Source organism: Staurois parvus, unplaced genomic scaffold, assembly GCF_062004578.1.
Source record: "Staurois parvus isolate SC_StPar_1 unplaced genomic scaffold, SC_StPar_1.0 ptg000202l, whole genome shotgun sequence".
Lineage (NCBI taxonomy): Eukaryota > Metazoa > Chordata > Amphibia > Anura > Ranidae > Staurois > Staurois parvus.
Window position 1 is genome coordinate 3,073,397 of NW_028317998.1, and position 19,592 is coordinate 3,092,988.

At 40.7% G+C, this 19,592-nt stretch overlaps 1 protein-coding gene across 2 annotated transcripts in view; it reads left to right on the top strand.

The window, feature by feature from the left end:
* The window catches only part of COL4A6 (collagen type IV alpha 6 chain), a 328,190-nt gene that overhangs the window by 227,826 nt on the left and 80,772 nt on the right, over positions 1-19,592 (top strand). For both annotated transcript variants that reach the window (XM_089678282.1, XM_089678283.1), the window contains exons 5-7: positions 16,213-16,347; positions 16,640-16,684; positions 17,095-17,211. In XM_089678282.1, the coding sequence (XP_089534408.1) occupies positions 16,213-16,347; positions 16,640-16,684; positions 17,095-17,211 (297 nt within the window). The remainder of the gene's footprint in view (positions 1-16,212; positions 16,348-16,639; positions 16,685-17,094; positions 17,212-19,592) is intronic.

Here is a 19,592-nt window from a genome sequence, read left to right on the forward strand (position 1 = left end):
TAAAGGTTTGTTCCCTTTTTTCAACAGAAAAGGGAAAAATCACAAATTGCTTGTTAAGATTTGACAACATATTAATATTATTATTATACCCAATGGTGTATTTAGGGTTTGTACTGCCCTAGGCAACACAAAAATTGTCTGCTCCAATGGACACCGACCAACATCACCTTCCCCCTTCCCCCTCCTGCGAAGAGAGCCTGATATTGACCAACAACACCCCTGCCTCCCACTCAGGAGAGCCTTCCACACTCATCTTCAAAGCTCTGGACATCCCTGGCAATGGGAGTCAGGCGCTACATACACCATCAAGCAGTCCGCAGCCTCTCTTGGATCCCACCTGGTTCCCATGGCACGCTTGTCCCTTCTTTCATCCCTTCTTCTGAGGGGAGATGCTGCCCCCTGAAAAATTCCACCCTAGGCAAGTGCCTTGTTTGCCTTGTGGTAAATACACCCCTGATTATACCAACATAATATTATTAGTGCAGTCTTTAACACTCAGATGTTCCTGTCATCAAGCTTTTGTTAACTTGCACAGATCCACTACAATTCATTGATGTGTGGGCTTTGTATAGCTGTCTAAGTGGATGTAATGTAAATCACAAAAGAGGTTTGTATTTTTTTCTGTTTGTAATCCACAGGATTTACGAGAATTATGTTCAAGACATATTCATAAACATCTTAATAGTTCTTTTTATTACTATGTTTCACTGTTCCACTTCTTCCCAGAGAATATTAATAAGCAGTTGCCAACCTCTGCCCTCTCACAGAACACTGCAGCCTTATACGGTCTGTGATTTCTGTATTTATAGAGTTTGATGGTGGAAGCCAGATTCATGATGAAAGGGCACTGGATAAAGATGCATTTAAAGTGACCAGACCTGGAAGAGACACTGGTGTCAGCAAAGTAACTAATGTGTAAATAATGCTTTGAGATACAGGAAGACTGTACTTACTGTAAAGCCAACAAAAAATGAAATGAGAACTGCAGACAAAAACAGAATTCATTACTATGTCAAATTAAAAACATATTGTCATGTCTGTTTTTTGTTTTAGATGCGCTATTTAGAGTAACAGGAAATGTTTGAAATATGTTGGACCTCTTTGGGTCTGTAATTTGAAATGCAACCCTGAATGTGACTTCAGTCTGGTGCTTTGTAGTCATGGCCCTGTCTAGCCATTACATCCTGCTCCGTTTAAGGGCCCATTCACACATCATATTGCATTAGCTCACATTTGTTAATGTAGCACTAACCCCTTAACGGTTGCTTAGTCATTTTTGGATTCTCTGTCATTTTGGATCTCTCGTTGAAAGCCCAACCTCTGCTGACACCACCGTTCTCTGGTGACCCAAATATATCACACCTGTAAGTGGACTCGCACACAGAGTAGTATAAACCAAACTGAAGTTTTTCTTGGAATTGGAGGTGACTGAGTCAAGATTAACAAAATAGTACTGATATAGACAGCAAATATTAATCACTCTTGGCAAGTGTGAGTAAAAGTAATAACATTCACAATGAAGCAACAGTGACCAGAGATAATCCACTGCCTCCAGTATGAGGTGACTATTGAATCCCCAGTGTCCAGAAATGTCTATTAATAACAGATAAGCTTACTGTAGGTCCTCAGAGCTAGATAACAAGGATTAGATGTGAAATAAAGAAAATCCTTAGTTATAATTGGCAATGTCCCTTTAAGAGCTCTATAATGTCTTCTGCGCGCTTGTTGGAGCCCAATTGATGTAAAGTTGTGGCAAGAGGTGGGTGGTAGTTCCTTAGGGTGGTCACATCCAAGATAGTGAGGAAAAAGGAGAAGATTTAACACTTCCCTGATTTATGGTAAAGAATTATTGCAAGGTTACCTTTAAGAGCTCTAACTATGAATTGATCTTGACTCTTGACATAGTAAATAGCAATGATTGGCATAAATGTCTATGGACAAAGGCAAAGGATGAACAGTATTAAGAATCCTGCTCTGCAGAAAGGGACTAGTTGATTCAGCTGGCATTGCTATATCTTGATCTGTAACTGTATATATTGTGGTCGGCTAACTGTACTGCAGATGTATTCCAACGATGGCACTGGTATAACTAGGACGCAAACTAGGGCATCTGTATGTAATGTTCACAACTATGTGCAGGTAGATAGCTGAGGTGACAAAATATCAATGTTCACTTTGTCAGTGGATGCATGGGTCTCTCTCACCCGATCACTGTGGTTCGGTGGATTGCAGCGATCCATCTTTCCCAGTGGATAGGGACAGTCCATGGGCCCTCTGGTTCAGACTTGGCATTCTGCTCCATCTCCTGCTGTCAGAGTGGCTTGCTTGGCAGCGTGGCAGGCTGGCCAGTCAGTAAGTTCTTTCCGCTCTCTCTCTACCCAATCCTGGTTCTGCGGCCTAATTCAGCACTTCAGCTGTCAGCACACCTCCTTCTCCTTCAATCTCCCTCCACACTCTCCTTTCCAATCTCCCAGGTTTTGACATTTATATGCCTCTGCCCACATTCTACCTCTCCTGGGAAATGTAGTCTTAGGCACTTTGCTTTTCAGCCAAAGTCTGCTGTTCAGAAATACAAGTTCCGGAGGGCTGTTCTGTCAATGCGAGTAACCCTAAATAGCAGGCCACTGCCATTTAATGTCCACTTTAATGTATTGCAAGTAATAACATTTCTATGGGTTACATTAAGGTAAAGTGTTATTGTTCAAGAAGGCACGCTGTATTAAAGAGGAACTGAACTCTGGAAGCTGGTCTGAAAAAAGGCAATCAGAAGGCAATGAACTGGCACCAGCATTGCCTGTGCTCTCCCTGTAGCTGCCTGACTTAAAATGCCTCGTTCTGATCTGTGGCATTTTGTGGAGATGGCCATCTTGTTAGAGGAACTGTCTTTGCTTTTATATGTCATAGCCTGCAGTAAGAACAAGGGAGCAGGACAGTAGTAATATGACCAAATCTCACTCCATATCTCCTGAAACTAGCAGTCACATGCAGCATGGACAATTAACGTTTTAAATATACCCTATAATATAACTTCACTTTTTAGTTTGATTCAGCTTTAAGGCAGCCTATTAATCCTGAATGGACTGGCAGCACACCAGACCACCCCCCACTCTCCTCCCCTGCCAGTACCTTGGTATTATGTTACCTACTACAATAGTGGTTCATTGGGATCCCATTACAAATTATTTCCACGGTGAAACGCATGGTGGAAGATCTTAGCGGTCTTAGAGACAGCATTTTGTTTATGGTAACAGGTTCATAGCTTTATCCTCCTTAAAATCATTGTGGTTGACTGTTCCTGAAATCTATGGGGGATTCACTCAGGTGCAGTGAGGTGAAGTGAAGTGTGCTTCAAACATCCAATCTGCTGAAGGAGAAGTTCCTGTTTATAATTTCCCGTGCAGTGAACACACAGTGTGTGCAGACTGTGCAAATGTACAAGGGCCTCTACTATTTAGGGGCCTTCTAGGGTCCGTAAAAAGCAAGATGCATTCTTCATGATGCCTCACCTGCCTAACCAGTACTGAGACACCCAGAATACTTCTCCCATTTCTTCTCGATACTGTTTGGGAGTAAGTGGAGGATGTTCAAGGTCTGAGCCTAGTTAAATATCATTGGCCATGAGAAGTAAGGCACTACAAAGACTGCACTTCACCTGCAACTATCTCTCAATTTCCAGTGAATTAGTGTTTGTACTTGGACATTCATTGAATGTGAGAAGACCAATAATTGTTCTTTTGTAGGGGCCCTTTACTTACTATTTCTGCCACTGCACACAATTGAATAAAATTTCACTCAAAGAACCCCCCCAAAATTTAAATCTGGGAGGTTACTGTTTATAGGGGCTAATAGTAACAGATAGTGATACTTCGCAGCCCTGAAGGTATCCCTTGCATTATGTCAGTGTTAAACAGCCCATGTTACCATCAGATTATATGTGCTTTTAACATATTTTATGCATGTTATATGCCTGTAAAAGCCTCCTTTGTGTAGACATCCAAAAGCCCTGAGACTGCTACTGGGTGTCACCATCATTGATATGATATGAGCAGGCCAATCAGACTCAGAGTTGTCACCTTGGTTTCCCCTTCGCTCCTTCTTAGGAAGCTTTATAAACATTTATGGCAGGGGTCTGCAAACGTTATAAACGAAGAGCCAGTTTATTGTCCTTCAGACTTTAGAGGACCTCACTTTGGCCTGTGGGAGAAGAAAATGTCCTGATATCAGTGGGAGTAAACAATGCCTCACCATTGGTATTAACGGGAGATATATTGCCCCATGAATGGGAGAAATAAGTTCCCATTGTTGGTGTCAGTGGGAGGAATAGCGTCCCATTGTTGGCATCAGTGGGAGGAATAGTGCCCCATCATTGGTGTCAGTGGGAGGAATAGTGCCCCATCATTGGTGTCAGTGGGATGAATAGTGCCCCATCATTGGTGTAAGTAAGAGGAATAGTGCCCTATCATTGGTTTCAGTGGGAGGAATAATGCCCCATTATTGGTGTCAGTGGAAGGAATAGTGCCCCATCATTGGTGTCAGTGGGAGGAATATTGCCCTATCATTAGTGTTAGTAGGAGGAATAGTGCCCTATCATTAGTGTTAGTAGGAGGAATAGTGCCCTATCTTTGGAGTCAGTGGGAGGAATAATGGCCCATTATTGTTGTCAGTGAAAGGATAGTGCCCCATTATTGGTGTCAGTAGGAGGAATAATTCCCCATTATTGGTGTCAGTAGGAAAAATAATGCCCCATTATTGGTATTAGTGGAAGGAATAGTGCCCCATTGTTGGTGTCAGTGGTGGTAACTATGCCCCACTGTTGCTGATGGTGGAGTGAATATTACCCCAAGGGCTGGATAAAAGAAAGCAAAGGGTTCGCATCTGGCCCCCGGGCTGCAGTTTGGAGACCACTGATTTATGCAGAAGGATGAGGGGAGGAGCAGAGAAGTTGGGCAGGCACACACAGTAATTAGACATACTCTGGAAAGGAGAGGGCTATGAACTGCAAGGAGGGAGAGGGCTGAAGGAGAAAGCTGCAAGTAAGCATTTAAAATATTTGATTTGTCTCTACTTTTATCTGGTGAGTCCTTTTAAGTGCTGAAATGATCTGCAGTGTTCCAGGAGTATTTGCACCTTTTCCAGTTCTTGTCTCCTCTCTCCTGACTTTGGCAACTGCTTCTTAGACTATTCACAATCATAATATTGCAGACCAATCATTTTGGATCAGTATTTCAATAGTCTTCATGACTAAGCTCCATCAACTGTCGTAATTTAAAAGCTAATTTCACGTTTGGAATATATTACATGATACACCTGTATTTAGGGTCTAACGTTTTAGTACCTGCCCCGCTCACCCCTCTTACCCCTTTCCCTGTGACATTGAGAACCTCTCCCCTGGAACAACTGTCACATTTTAAAATCGATGCGGCTGTGCGGGGCTATGCCCACAGTCACATCATTCATTCAAAGCAATCTGTGAATGAATAAAACTACATGTCCCGTCTTCCACGGTGGCTTGTAGTTCTCAATGGACTTCAAGGGCACTGATGAGTGCCATCATCATCCACTGACACTTCCTTCAGATCTTACAGAAAACCTGAACAGAGATACGGACAAGAAAGCTCGTAGACATGTCTACAGGAGCCTGACATTGCTCCCCTGATCCACTGTTTGCAGTTGCAATGCTCTGCAGATTCCTGTAGGAAAACAATAATCAATGTACATTTTTCTGCAAAAATATGTGCATTTATTATTTTTTTCAGAAAGGTGAACTTATCCTTTATGGTCTAAGTGGCTGTATTTTGCTGATATTTTGAAATGACAAACCAGACTAATTAAAACCCTAGGCTTTGTGATTTAGAGGGATTTCCTTTCACTTCCTGTTTTGACTATGGGACAGGAAATAAAGAGAAATCTCCCCAATGGGATATAGAAGGCTAAAAAAAACTAACTATGAATAGAACCTTCCCTTATTCTACTCAAAGAGAAAACGTTTTTCTTTTAGTTCTACTTTAAGAATTTGTACCAGTGACCCAAATATGTGGCATTGTTCCCTAAAGTGCTACACACTCACTCACACTGGCCTGTAGAAACGGCAGAGCTGGCGGTAATGAAACAGAGGGCAAGCTGCCTGCTTGTTCCTTTATAGCAAATATCTAGAAGAGGTCAGTTTTATTATTTGCTCTGGGAATATACTGTATATTGCACACAACCAGGTGTTCAGTCCATAGAAATGTTTCCATGTGCTACTGACATTTAGCTTTCCAGTTACAGAATATTTTCTAGGAAATTGACAAATAAAGTTTGCTTTGGCAGGTCTCTACAAGTGCAGGAAATACTGTAACACGCAATGGGAATTTACATTGGATCTCTGATAGATACATTCATGAGCGCCATCTGCTGGAACATTGTTATATTAACATTCCTCAGAACACAGATTCTGCTAGTTTTTATTACCACTCTAGCTGATGGGAAATTGTCAAATTTGTGTTTGTTTTATTGCTACATGTCCAAGAGTAACAAAAATGAAATACATTAGTAACTGCACATCATGATGTGTAAGAATTCCAGGTGAACTCAGTCAGTCATGAACCTCTAAAGATTTAAAAAACAATTCCATCTGTGCTTTATCAGCCAATTTGCCCTAATCCATGTTCTTTATTTTTTAGTAAAGGGTATGTACAGAGGCATAGCTAGGGGGGGGGGCAGGGGGGTACATATGTACCCGGGCGCCAAGGTACAGGTGCGCCAAAATGAGGCTTACAGTCCCATGATGATCCAGTCCAGGAGGCGCTGCTGGAGGAGGGGTAGAGAGTTCCGCAAGTCCGGTGTCTTCTTTTCCCTGGGCGCGATGTGTGGGCAGGATGACATGCCGCCCCTGTCATCTGGCCACACCCTCGGGATCACTGGACAGCCTGTGGCAGCTTGTACCTCCCTCTGCAAGCTCCACCTCCTCACCGGTGATTGGGTGCCACAACTGTAGCTCAGCAAAGGCACACAGGCGGCCAATTACCTGCGAGGAGGCGGAGCTTGGAGAGGAGGAGCTGAGCGGCAGGGAGAAGATCGAGTGAGGGAACGGTCAGAGCAAGTGAAGAAGACAGCTGACCGGTAAGTGTGCTGTGCAGATGGTTCTGCTGCAACCAGGTATGCTGGCTGTGGATGGGAGAGGGAAGGAGCCTAGGCTGGAGCAGGGGTCACCAAGGTAAGTGTCATTGGTGTCAGTGGGAGGAATAGTGCCCCATTATTGGTGTCACTGATGTGATTAAAGAGGAGGGGGGCTGGGGCGCCAATTTTATAGTTCGTCCCTGGGCGCAAAATATCCTAGTTACGCCTCTGGGTATGTATCACATGTGGGAAGGTTGTTTCTGAACTATGTCCTATGCTGCTTCCTCTGCACTCTACTAGATGCATCATCAAAGCTGGGATGCATCATCAAATTCTGATAGGTAACATGGAAATACATCTTAGTAGTGAAACTTTGATATATCACTTCCTATATAAAAGAGATATAAGGAACTTGTAAAATCATTCAGAAATTAATTTATAGTTGCATCTGAAATGTTTCAAACATGTTTGTATTCCATAGACTTCCATAGTATAGGAGTGCAAAACCTGCTAGAAGTGAACAAAAGCCTGACTACACAGGTCCTTACACTCACCAGGCAGTGTAACAGATATTCAATATGTACAGTTGTGGCCAAAATTATTCAACCCCCACTGAAATTGAGTGTTTTGGCCAGTTTGACATTGCTTTTGATCATTCAGTCATCTTGCTTACATTTACATTAAAGAGGCACTTGTAGGTCAGACAAATATAACATAACAGTTATAATGAAATAACCACAAATGTCTTTTCTGTGCTCACAGCATTATCAGTTTTATTCAACCCCCAAGTGACATTCAATCTTAGTACTTAGTACAGCATCCTTTTACAGTTATAACAGCTTTTAAACGTGAAGCATAGCTTGACACAAGTGTCTTGCAGCGATCTACGGGTATCTTCGCCCATTCTTCATGGGCAAAGGCCTCCAGTTCAGTCACATTCTTAGGCTTGCGCACTGCAACTGCTTTCTTTAAGTCCCACCAGAGGTTCTCAATCGGATTTAAGTCTGGTGACTGCGATGGCCACTCCAAAATGTTCCAGCCTTTCCTCTGCAACCATGCTCTAGTGGACTTGGAGGTATGCTTGGGATCATTGTCCTGTTGAAAGGTCCAACGTCTCCCAAGCCTCAGGTGTGTGACGGACTGCATCACGTTTCCATCCAATATCTCCTGGTACTGAAGAGAATTCATGGTACCTTGCACACGCTGAAGCTTCCCTGTACCTGCAGAAGCAAAACAGCCCCAAAGCATGATTGACCCTCCACCATGCTTCACAGTAGGCAAGGTGTTCTTTTCATCATAGGCCTTGTTCTTCCTCCTCCAAACATAGCGTTGATCCATGGGCCCAAACAGTTCTAATTTTGTTTCATCAGTCCACAGAACACTATCCCACAACTTTTGTGGTTTGTCCACATGGCTTTTGGCATACTGCAGTCGACTCTTCTTATTCTTTGGAGACAGCAAGGGGGTACGCCTGGGAGTTCTGGCACGGAGGCCTTCATTACGCAGTGTGCGTCTTATTGTCTGGGCTGAAACTTCTGTACCCACATCTGACAAATCTTTTCTCAGTTCCTCAGCAGTCACACGGGGACTTCTCTCCACTCTACGCTTCAGGTAGCGCACAGCAGTCGAAGTCAGCATCTTCTTTCTGCCACGACCAGGTAGCGTTTCAACAGTGCCCTTTGCCTTGAATTTGCGAATGATGCTTCCTAAGGTGTCTCTTGGTATGTTTAACATCTTTGCAATCTTCTTATAGCCATTGCCCTTCCTGTGAAGAGAAATCACCTCTTCTCTTGTCTTCCTGGACCATTCTCTTGCCTTCACCATGTTTGTAACCACACCAGTAAATGTCTAGAAGGAGCTGAGTATCACAGTCATTTTAAAGCTGCCTAATTGGTGCTTATTATGCTTGATTGCTGCTCGGTGACATCCACAGGTGTTTTCAATACCTGATGGAAAGCACCTGTATGAACCTCTGTTCTTCAGAGTGGTAGTCTTTAAGGGGTTGAATAATTGTGGCAATGAAGAAACCACATAAGAACCATTTACTACTGTATTACATAAACAATTGATGTCATTTTAGTTGCATTTGGGTAGTTACAACGTCCTTGTAGGATTTGATTCTGAATACAATTCCAAATGTACACTATAGTCCCTAAACCCCTTTACAGCATTGGGGGTTGAATAATTTTGGCCACAACTGTATATATAAGTAACTTAAGGACTCTCCATGCAAAAGTATAAAATAGGTTCTTTATTGATGTATATGTAAAAGCATGATATACCCCTACACTGGATCTTCAGCCCTTTATCCCTGCCCTAGTAAAACAGCTAGCCGTAGTGTCACATTGGAAAATTCAGACATCATTACAGTAGAAGGCTGAGGACAGAAAAGTAAAAAGGGACAGTTCATTCCTGTTTTCTCCATCAGTACACAAGAACTGAAAACTAGATGAAATCTTAGGTCCAGCTGACCCATGTTCTACTGCTGCTGCACATTGGCCTTTATTCAGTTTTCAAACATATTTACTATTACCACCAATATCTATAGACTAATGTACTACATTCAACACTTTTTTTTTGCTTAAAGTGGTTAAAATGCGTAAATATTTTTTACTGTAGTACATTCCTTGCATTAAGGTAAAAATGTTTAGGCATCAGTATCGCCCCTTCAACCCAACTTTTGCTTGCCTAAGCCCTCATTCAATCCAGTGCTGTGCCCCTCTGCAGCTCTTCTCTACCCTCACTTCCTGGTGTCACAGGCTTTGTTGAGGAAGTGGGAGCCATTGGCTCCCACAGCTGTTAGTCAGAGCCAGTGTCCAAGGGAGCGTGGGCAGGGCCAAGTCCTGCTGTCTGTTCCTATAGACGCAGGCAGTGAGGCTCAGGAGCGAGCCCACACCAGTGCCCCCATAGGAAGTGGCTTTCTTTGGAGGCACTTGCCAGACAAGAGGAGCCAGGAGCTCTGGTGGGGGACCCAAAAAGAGTGAGTATAAACCTGTTTTTTGTTTTTTTAAATGCAAAAAAAAAAATTTGCATTTAAGCATGAAAAACTTATTCATTGGGCAGACATATAAATTTAATAAATATAAATAAACAGCGCAAACATAGACCTCTATATCAAATCAATATACAAAGTGCAAACATATATAGAAAATTATATTAATAGTGAAGTCCATCATGATTAATAAACAACAAAAGTTCAGAAATCTCAAAAATATTTTGTGCAAAAAGAAATTTTCAAATTCTTCTTCTAATATAAAGAAAAAAACTTCCACCTTCCACCCGTGAAAACCAACATCAAATGCACTCACCAGATTTAGGTGAGTGAAACGCGTTTTAGGAATTTTTATGGGATCCTAAACCCTCTTTCGTATCCACTCTATAGGAATCCTCACCTTCAGTGTAGGCTCCACCATCCAACCGGGGGGAGAAAAAAATCTCAGATAGTGTAATATTGCAAAATACCATTTATAAGTAAAATCAAGGATTAAGGCCACTCACATTTAAATCACTTTAAAAAGGCATATTTATTAGGACAAGCTTCTTCCAGATGGACAATGAATGTAAGGCAACCTCCCATCTCACATCACAGCTCCAGGTTACAGCAGAAGCTCCACAGAGACCAAACATGCACAGATCCCAAAAGATGGCCGCTGGAACGCACCGCTCAGCGTGCGCTCCACTCACCAGAAGTGACGTCAGACGTACGGGGTAACAACCGGAAATGCGTCAACGCGTTTCGCCCCTCCCATCGGGCGTTCTCAAGACGTCCATTTCCTGTCTGAAGCTCCCTTACATGTTTGCGCTGTTTATTTATATTTATCACATTTTGTGTTTACCACATTGCACAGCAGCAGGATAGATCCTGTAGTAGGGTGTTTCACTTGGCGCAGGAAGAATTTTTAGTTTTTTTTAGACATATAAATTTGTTTGTACTCTTCCACAAAAAAATAAGAATCAGTGATTTTCCATGATTCAACATATCATTTTTAACTATAAATTAAATGGAAACAGCAGGGACAAAATGATGGGACCCCTCACCTAATATTTTGTTGTACATCCTAGAGGCAATCACTGCAAACAAAAAGCAGGAAGAGCCGGCAACTCCAAAATCCTCATGAAAGCTTTATTAGTGATACAGCAGTGACATAAAAGCACACTGACGCATTTTGGCAAGTAGCCTTGATCACAGCTGCTTGCTGAAATGTGTTAGTGTGCTTTTATGTCACTGCTGTATCACTAGTAAAGCTTTCATGAGGATTTTGGAGTTGCCAGCTCTTCCTGTTTTTTGTATTCTGTATCCAGTGTTTGGAGGACTCTTTGGAGCCTGAGCACCCGCCATGGATCCCACTGCTGAATCTGAATCCTGCTTCTCTGCTATCACAATCACTGCAAACAAGCAGTTTCTCTTGCTCTCAGTGAGACTTCTGCACCTGACAACAGGTGGTTTTGCCCACTCTTCTTCAGCAAACTTGCTCCACCTATCTCAGGTTTGATGAGTGCCTTCTTCAGACTGCATGTTTTAGCTCTTTCGATAGACGTTTGATAGGATTCAGATCAAGGCTCATAGAGGTCAATTCAATATAGTCTAATGTTTGTTCCTAGCCACTCTTGGGGGCATTTAGCTGTGGGTTTAGGTCATTATCCTGTTGGAAGACCCATATTCAGCAACTAAGGCATAGCTTTCTGACACTAGGTAGTACATTTTGCTCCAAAATGTCTTGATAGACTTGAGATTTCATTGTGCCCCCGTAACAGAAGCAACAAAGCTGCCCCAAAACATAATATAACCTCCTCCATCTTTCACATTAGGTATGTTGTTTGTTTTTTTTTTAAACCTATTTTTGTATCTGTAAACATATAGCTAATATGACTTGTCAAAAAGTCACGAAGCATTGTGCCTTGTAAATATGCATTTTAGTACATTCCAGTCTGACCATGTTATGTTTTTATTTCAGCTGTGGAGTCCTCCTTTATCCAATGAGCTCACTATCACTCAAAAAAGTGACAGTTGGTGCATGCAGACACTGATGTACTTTGATTTTGGAGTTCAGCTTGTATCTCTTTGAAATGTTTCCATGGGCCTGTGTGTCTACCATTCACACCATTCACACAGTTTCCTCTTGTGGCCATGTCCAGGGAGGTTGGCTACACATTCCATGGACCTTAAACATCTTAACCCCTTTAAGGGTTTCAGAAGCCGGGAGGCGGGTCGGGGTTTAGGGTCATGTGACCGCCATGACATGCCGTCACGGCGGTCACATGATCGGGAAAGGTCCCGGTCGAAAGAGGAGATTGGGACCTTTCCATGAGTAACGGACATGTGTGCTGGGAGCGCGCAGGGTGCACACTCTCAGCACATATGTATTGTTTTAATAGAACGCAAATGTGTGGCTGCTCGGCGTCTAGGCCCAGATGCCAGAAAGCCGCACATTTGCGTTCGGCCGGCGTGAAGAGGTTAAAGTAGAACTATAGGCAAAACTTTTTTTCTATTTTGGATTGAGGGAGGGTCATAACCCCTTTATTTTTGCTGTCTGTGTCCCATTGGGGAGAATGTCCTTCACTTCCTGCCCCATAGCCAAACAGGAAGTGAGAGGAAATCCTTGCAAATTAAGTGAATCCCATAGGGACGCCCAGGTCACCAGAACTAGTGTCCGCATTGGAAGATTTGCTCTCTATTACTTTTCGGGGGGACAACCCAAAATTTGGGATTTTCTTTTACTTTTCAGTGATAATGATAAACAGGACAAAAAGAGAGGGTGAATCTCTAACGGGGATACAGACTGCAATAAAAGCCTGACTCCACTTTATCCTAAACTAGAAAAAACGTTTTTCCTTTAGTTGAACTTTAATAATATTTTCAGCTGTAGTCACAGGTACATGAAGCCTTTAAGATGGTTTTATAGCCTTTACCTTTCCCATATTGGTCTATAAATTTCTTTTCTGTCTCCTCAGACAACTCTCGCCTTTGTTTTTTCTGGTCATGTTCAGTGTGGTGAACACAATGATACTAAATAGTAGAAGGACTACTTTTTTTAAATAAGCTGATATACTGATTATAAAAGTGGATGCAATTCTACAATTGCATCCACTTTAATAGTGAATTATTACTCCGCAAGGGATTTGTTTTATACCGCTTTTGTGGCAGGTCTGCTCTTGTCAGCTGCTAATATTTATTTATATATTGTTTGGTTTAAGAATCCACACCCTAATAGTGGTGAGTCGGGAAAATGCATTCAAATGGGTGAATACAACCGGTCCTTATGGCACTTTTTTCTTTTTTGCATAAGCACCCATGATTACATATACAGTATTCAGTATTATATAAAAATGTTGGAAATGTGAGCTTAGCAAGCACCGGTCACACTAAAATATACTCTTCTCTACTATTCAATGTGTTTAACTTACAGCAATATATAAATATGGCTGTACCACCATAGTCTGCAGGGAGGAACTTTCTATTTCCAAAAATGTTAAGATAATATAAAAAGAGAAAAAAGTAAAATAAGGCAGTTTGTTACACCCTCCCGGGGCTAATGAGGACACATACTCTGAAATTGATTGGAGTAATGGCACTAAAGAAACAATAAAAGGGTGGAAATTTAAAGATCTATGAAAAGACAATTTTATTGTACAGTTTATAGAAGACCCGACTAGAAATGATGCTCTGCTGGACCTGGTAATCTCAAACCATGTGAAGCTTGTAACTAATGTTTATCTAAAAAGAACATCTAGGTAGCAGTGACCATAACATGATTTAATTTAATGTAAACTGTAAACAACAAGTACATACTGGAAAGATATAAACACTGAATTTTAGGAGAACACATTTTTTTAAGGCTGAGAGCTGCTCTCAAAGCCTTAGACTGGGAAGAAATATTGTCATCAAAGTACAGGGAACACAAATGGGAGTGTTTCATATCGACTGTATGAAAACACACCGTAAAATAGATTTCCATGGGCAATATGGTTAAAAGACTAAAAAGAAATCTATGTGGCTCTCAGCCAAAAGTTAAAAAAAAGCATATTGAATAAAAGAGGGCAGTTAAAAAAATATAGCAATAAAGGAACACTATAATCATTGTACATTACAAATAATATAACAAAGTATGTTAAAAGAAAATCAAGGCCACAAAAATTAAAAAGGAATGACTGATTGCGAAAGAGAGTAGGACAAACCCCCAAAATTCTTCAGATATGATAATAGTAAAAAGGCCAGGACTATGCATGTAGGCCCTTTACAAGATAACTTAGAAATGTATTAAATGCGTCCTCAGCTCTGTGTAATATAAGGAGCTCATATCTCTAATAAAGTTAGTATTGACATAGCCCCAAAAGAACCACAGTGGCTCAAAATTGATATGGTCCAGAAACATTTAGACAAAAAAAGGTGACTAAAGCATAAATAACCTGAACCAGTTGATATAGATGTGTCCTCAAAGAGTTGATCTCTCCTATTTCAAAGCCGTTGTTTCTGATTTTTAGAGACTGGCTCAATAGTGGTTTGTTGCAAGGCCAATGTGATGCCTATATTAAAAATTATAGACCAGTTAGTTTAACTTCTGTAGTCAGGAAGATACTTGACTTATTGCTAAAAGACCACATAGAAGAGAAAACAAAATTACAAGCAACAGTCAGCATTAATCCACAAAAGACCAAAGTTGTCAAACAAATCTGCTTTCTTTTTATGAGGAAGTAAGCAAAAATGTAAAACTTATCAGGGAATATCTGATTGCCTTTGGGGGGGTCACCTGCTTGACTAAATTACTTTATAGTTTTTTTGCCTTCCTTTAGATCGATTGTTGGTATGGGATTCTGTATATGGATGTTTTCCATTTTGTTTTTCTATTTATTTATTTCTATTGCTTTAACTACAGTAGATGGACTTGTGTCTTTTTTCATGTAACCATTAACCATGACCAATTTACATATATTACAAACCACTCTTTCTGAACCACTGAGCTTTATTTTTTGCTTTGCTGTTCTTTTTCTTTGATGATGATGATGATATATTACATGTCTTTTTATTGATATTATCACACAAACCATATGATTTGTCATAACAGATTATTGTAACAGTTTCCATTTCAGTGAATAAACTGAAGCCCAGTTGAAGTAATAGAAATTAGTATTTCTTTGGATAAAAATTGTGCTATAAACCTTAATTTTCATAGGCTTACCTTGACTTTCCTGTTGCAGCAGTTGCGCAGTGTATCTAAATACAACTGTACAGTCCAGCAGTGTTGGGGGATGTGGTCATCTATATACCATCATAAAGAATTGCAGTGGGAGTACTGGAAGACTATTTACACTTTAGAGACACACAATTCTGTAAAAACAAATAAAATAATCAGAGCATGGGAATTAAGAGAAAAATAGAAGTGAGGCTTTAATTGGGCTGTAATTATGGTTTCAGTTCACAAACATTTGCAGTCACTATCTAATAATATATTTTTGTAATTCACTAAAAGCTTTTTTTGCAAGGATCCATTGAATTTACTGCATCGATCTGATGCTCCCCTGCCGGCTCTAATGGTGAGAACTGATCGCTCAGTTCTCCCTGCCGATATGAGCAGAGAGCGGTGACTGTCAATCACCACTCTCTGCTCTGCCCATCCCCCAGCTATCACTGGGCTCAGTATATGTAAGTTAGTGAGCGCAATCTGAAAAGCGACCAATGCACTAAAAGGAACCACAAAACCTTTCTGATAGAATCATAAGACAAGGAGTGCAGCGCTGGGCTATCACTGGGCTGTGGAGAGGGAACTGCTGGCTCAGGTTCTCAGTGGCTCGCTGAGAGGCTAAGCTAGATGTTGGTCAATGCTCCTGGGTGGATACTGATCATATAGTTGGGATCTTTCCTAAGCCTGGACTGGTTGAGTGATTTCAACCGACAGTGGTCTTTAGCCTACTGTCTCCTGAAAACGGGTCACAGGAGCACAGAGCGAACAGCACTCCTTTGATCCATAGGAGTAGTACAGCCAAATGAGCTTTGATGATGATAATTCATTTAAAATAAGAATTTATGTGAAAAATATTAAAAGATAAAATTATGAATGCATGTAAAAAACACTCATGAAGTGTAATAAATTGATATATATGTGTTTTGTTTAACAGGGTCGCCCAGGCCAACTTGGAGCTCAGGGTCCAATGGGGCCCCCAGGATTCTCAGGGCCATCCGGAGTTGCTGGACCAAAGGGTGAAAGAGGAACTCAAGGATTACCAGGACCATCTGGGCCAAAAGGCGACCAGGTTAGGAAAAAAAAATATTTCACTAGGTATAAAATCTAGTGATGAGCATCAGTCACTGAACTCCACCCTTCCTTCTTAGTGCACCCTCATGTGTACAACTTTGTTTTTCTCATCAGATGTACCCTATTTATATTTAATCCAATTATACTGTATATCTGAATTTTCCTTAAGTAAATATTTTATATTGAATGGTCAATCCTATGCAGTCCTGCTATATGTTTCTTTTGCCCACTGGTATACATTATAAATATATTCTAATTATATTCCCATTTAATTTATGCTTTTTCCACAGGGCCCTATGGGAGTGCCAGGGTTCCAAGGTGCCAATGGAGTACCTGTAAGTAAACCAATTATTTACTTTGCTGTATGTCAGATGTCCTGGAGAGGTCCTATTTAAATGTAAATGCTAATTTAAAGAGAACCTGCCAGGATAAAGTAATGGGCACTGCCATTGCTAATATGTTTAGAAAGGCTTTGGAATATATTTTCATGTATGTAACTGAAAAACGTCCAGAAGTCATCACCACTGTCTTCCTAAAGATCAAAAACACAGTTAAGACGTGCTAGATCTTATGGGAAAATGTGGTCTTGGTTTGTGTAGGAAGGGTATAACACAAAAATGTTGTCATTTGCCTAAAAATATATATGGTTTAGAGGCTCCCAGATTAGCACACCACCATGAATGCTGCTTATGTCTATCAGATAACATTATTATCAGCTAACTCGCTTTTGTACATTATATTTAAGGGTCATAGTGGACAGCCAGGTCACCGGGGTTTTCCAGGACTGGATGGTTGTAATGGCACCACTGGAGATGGAGGTTTTCCTGGGTCTAATGGTTTTCCTGGTTCAGCTGGATCATCAGTAAGAATGTTTATTTTAAATTATTTATCTATCTATCTATCTATCTATCTATCTGTCCAAAAATATTTAAAGAATGACAAAAGACAGCAATACAGGTATGACAGGCATTCTAACCTTCCTCTAATCTACTAAAAACAGCATTTTCATTTCTGTTAGTGTTGCTGTTAGAGAATTTCCTTCACTTCCTGGCTGGTTAAACTGATTGCGCATGCACAGGAAATGAGGGAATTTGGTGCAGTGTTGGTCCAGGCAATAGTAAAAACCCAGCAGGGGTTCTATCGAACCTCTCGTATATTGTTTTGTTACTGTATTGTCTCATATACTGTTCCCCACTATATTGTACAGCGCTGAGCAAACTTTTTGACGCTATATAAACACTGTATAATAATAATCCTTCTCCATTCAATCCAAAATATAAAGGTGTATTGTCAAAACATTTTCAGAGCTACTCCTCTTGTGAAACTGCATATATATTTATTCTGTGCAAAGGGGGGGGGGGCAAAACCGAATGTTATTAGGCTATTTTCTTTCCAGGTTGAATGATATTTATTCATACAGAGTGGAATCAGGAAAACACCATATTACGGCCACTAGATGAAGCAGATCATAGCAACTAAGTATTTTCCTATGATCATCAGCTCCATCTAGATGCCATAATGTAGTATTTTCCTGATTTATTCTGTTCCGTAAGAATGAATAACATTTAGCCTGCAGATAAAATGTCCTAATAATGTCTGATTTTGCAATGATTCACACAGACCAAATGTACATGCAGTTTTACAGGAAGCATAGCTCATAAATTGTGTTATCAATACACCCTCTTAAGGTGGAACTTAAAGTGGCATTAAAGTGTATTTTTTTAAAAAACAGATACAAATAATATTACCTATAAGTATTATCTTTTTTTCTTACTTGTATTATCTTTGTATACTTATTTGTTACAGTGAAATAAGCATCCCTTTAAATGCTGTGCAGTACAAGTGAACAAATGAACTAGTAAGGTGTATAATAAAGTGAAATGTCTGCTTGTTTATCTTCTACTACTGACACAAATGAGAGAAGGCTATTGCAGATTTGATACTGTTTGGCCTGGTTGCTGTCCTTGAGTAGTGCTCAATTAGTCTCCCTTTGTGATCTCCAGAGTGGGTAGATTGTACCAGAGACTGAAACAGTAAAGTTTTGAAAACAACAAAGTAAACCTCTGTGAGCTATCTCTCCCCTATTGTCTATCAAACTTTTTATAGAACTGTGTTATGAATGGGTTAAAGCATACTTGTGCTAGAAGAAATACAGAGACTGTTGAGATTGACTCTTTATGTAAAATGCTAGTTTTCTGGTACCTGTTCTTTGACATCAGTGTCTCCTGAGTCACAGACATAGAATAGTATACAAAAAGTCACAATTCCTGATTCTTATACCAGTTTCTGGTTAGTGCCTCGGAAAGTGTTGAAAGTGATAGATCAGCATGGCAGCCAGGCAGCTTGCACTTGCAGAAGGTTAAGTCAGCAGACTTTGTATACATTAAAGCTCTTGTCTGGGCACAATTCAGCAATAATATATGAAAAGGCTCGCCTACTTGTATGGTGTCCTCATTTGGTAGATCTGATCCTCCATTGTGCAGCAATCCTTCCTCAAAATTTGCTAATGAGATTCCTGTGAAGAAGACTTATCACCCCTGCATGTGCTCTTGTATGCTGGGCAGGGCCTAGACAAGGTGTGGGCTGGAGGGGCAGTTGCCTCAGGCGCAGTGAAGCAAGGAAGCAAAGAATAGACACAGGATGGTAAACCAATTCTACAGCATATGGGGAAGGGGGTGCAGTTCTGGATCCTTGCCCTGGGTGCTGGACAACCCTGTCCAAGTACTGACGCTGAGAGATCAGTGTACTTGGTGCCCACTTTTAATGTAGGCAACACAAATGCCATAAAGTTGTTTGATTCAGTAGAAATATACAGTGCTCAGCATAAATGAGTACAACCTAATAGATTTGTCAGAAAACCTTTCACTTTCCTTTCCGAATCAACATTTTCTGTGGGACACTATACTACGAAATACTCCCACAAATGCGGGCCATGGATTGTAAACAAGATTTGTTAATTTGCACACACAAGAAAGTATTTTTCCTAACAAATTCATTCAAGACCATGTTGCAAAAATGAATACACCCCAATGAAAGTCTTAGGAGAAAAGCTAAAGTTTACACAACAAAATCCTAATTAACAAGAATTCAACTACAGGTGAGTCTAATTCTTCATTAAACAGGTGTCCAGCAGACAGTTGATTATAAAAGGGTGTTACTTAACAAAGAAAACCCCTTCCCATTTCATGCTGTCAGCAATGGCACCACATGGAAGAGAAATGTCACAAGGCCTGAGAAAGAAAA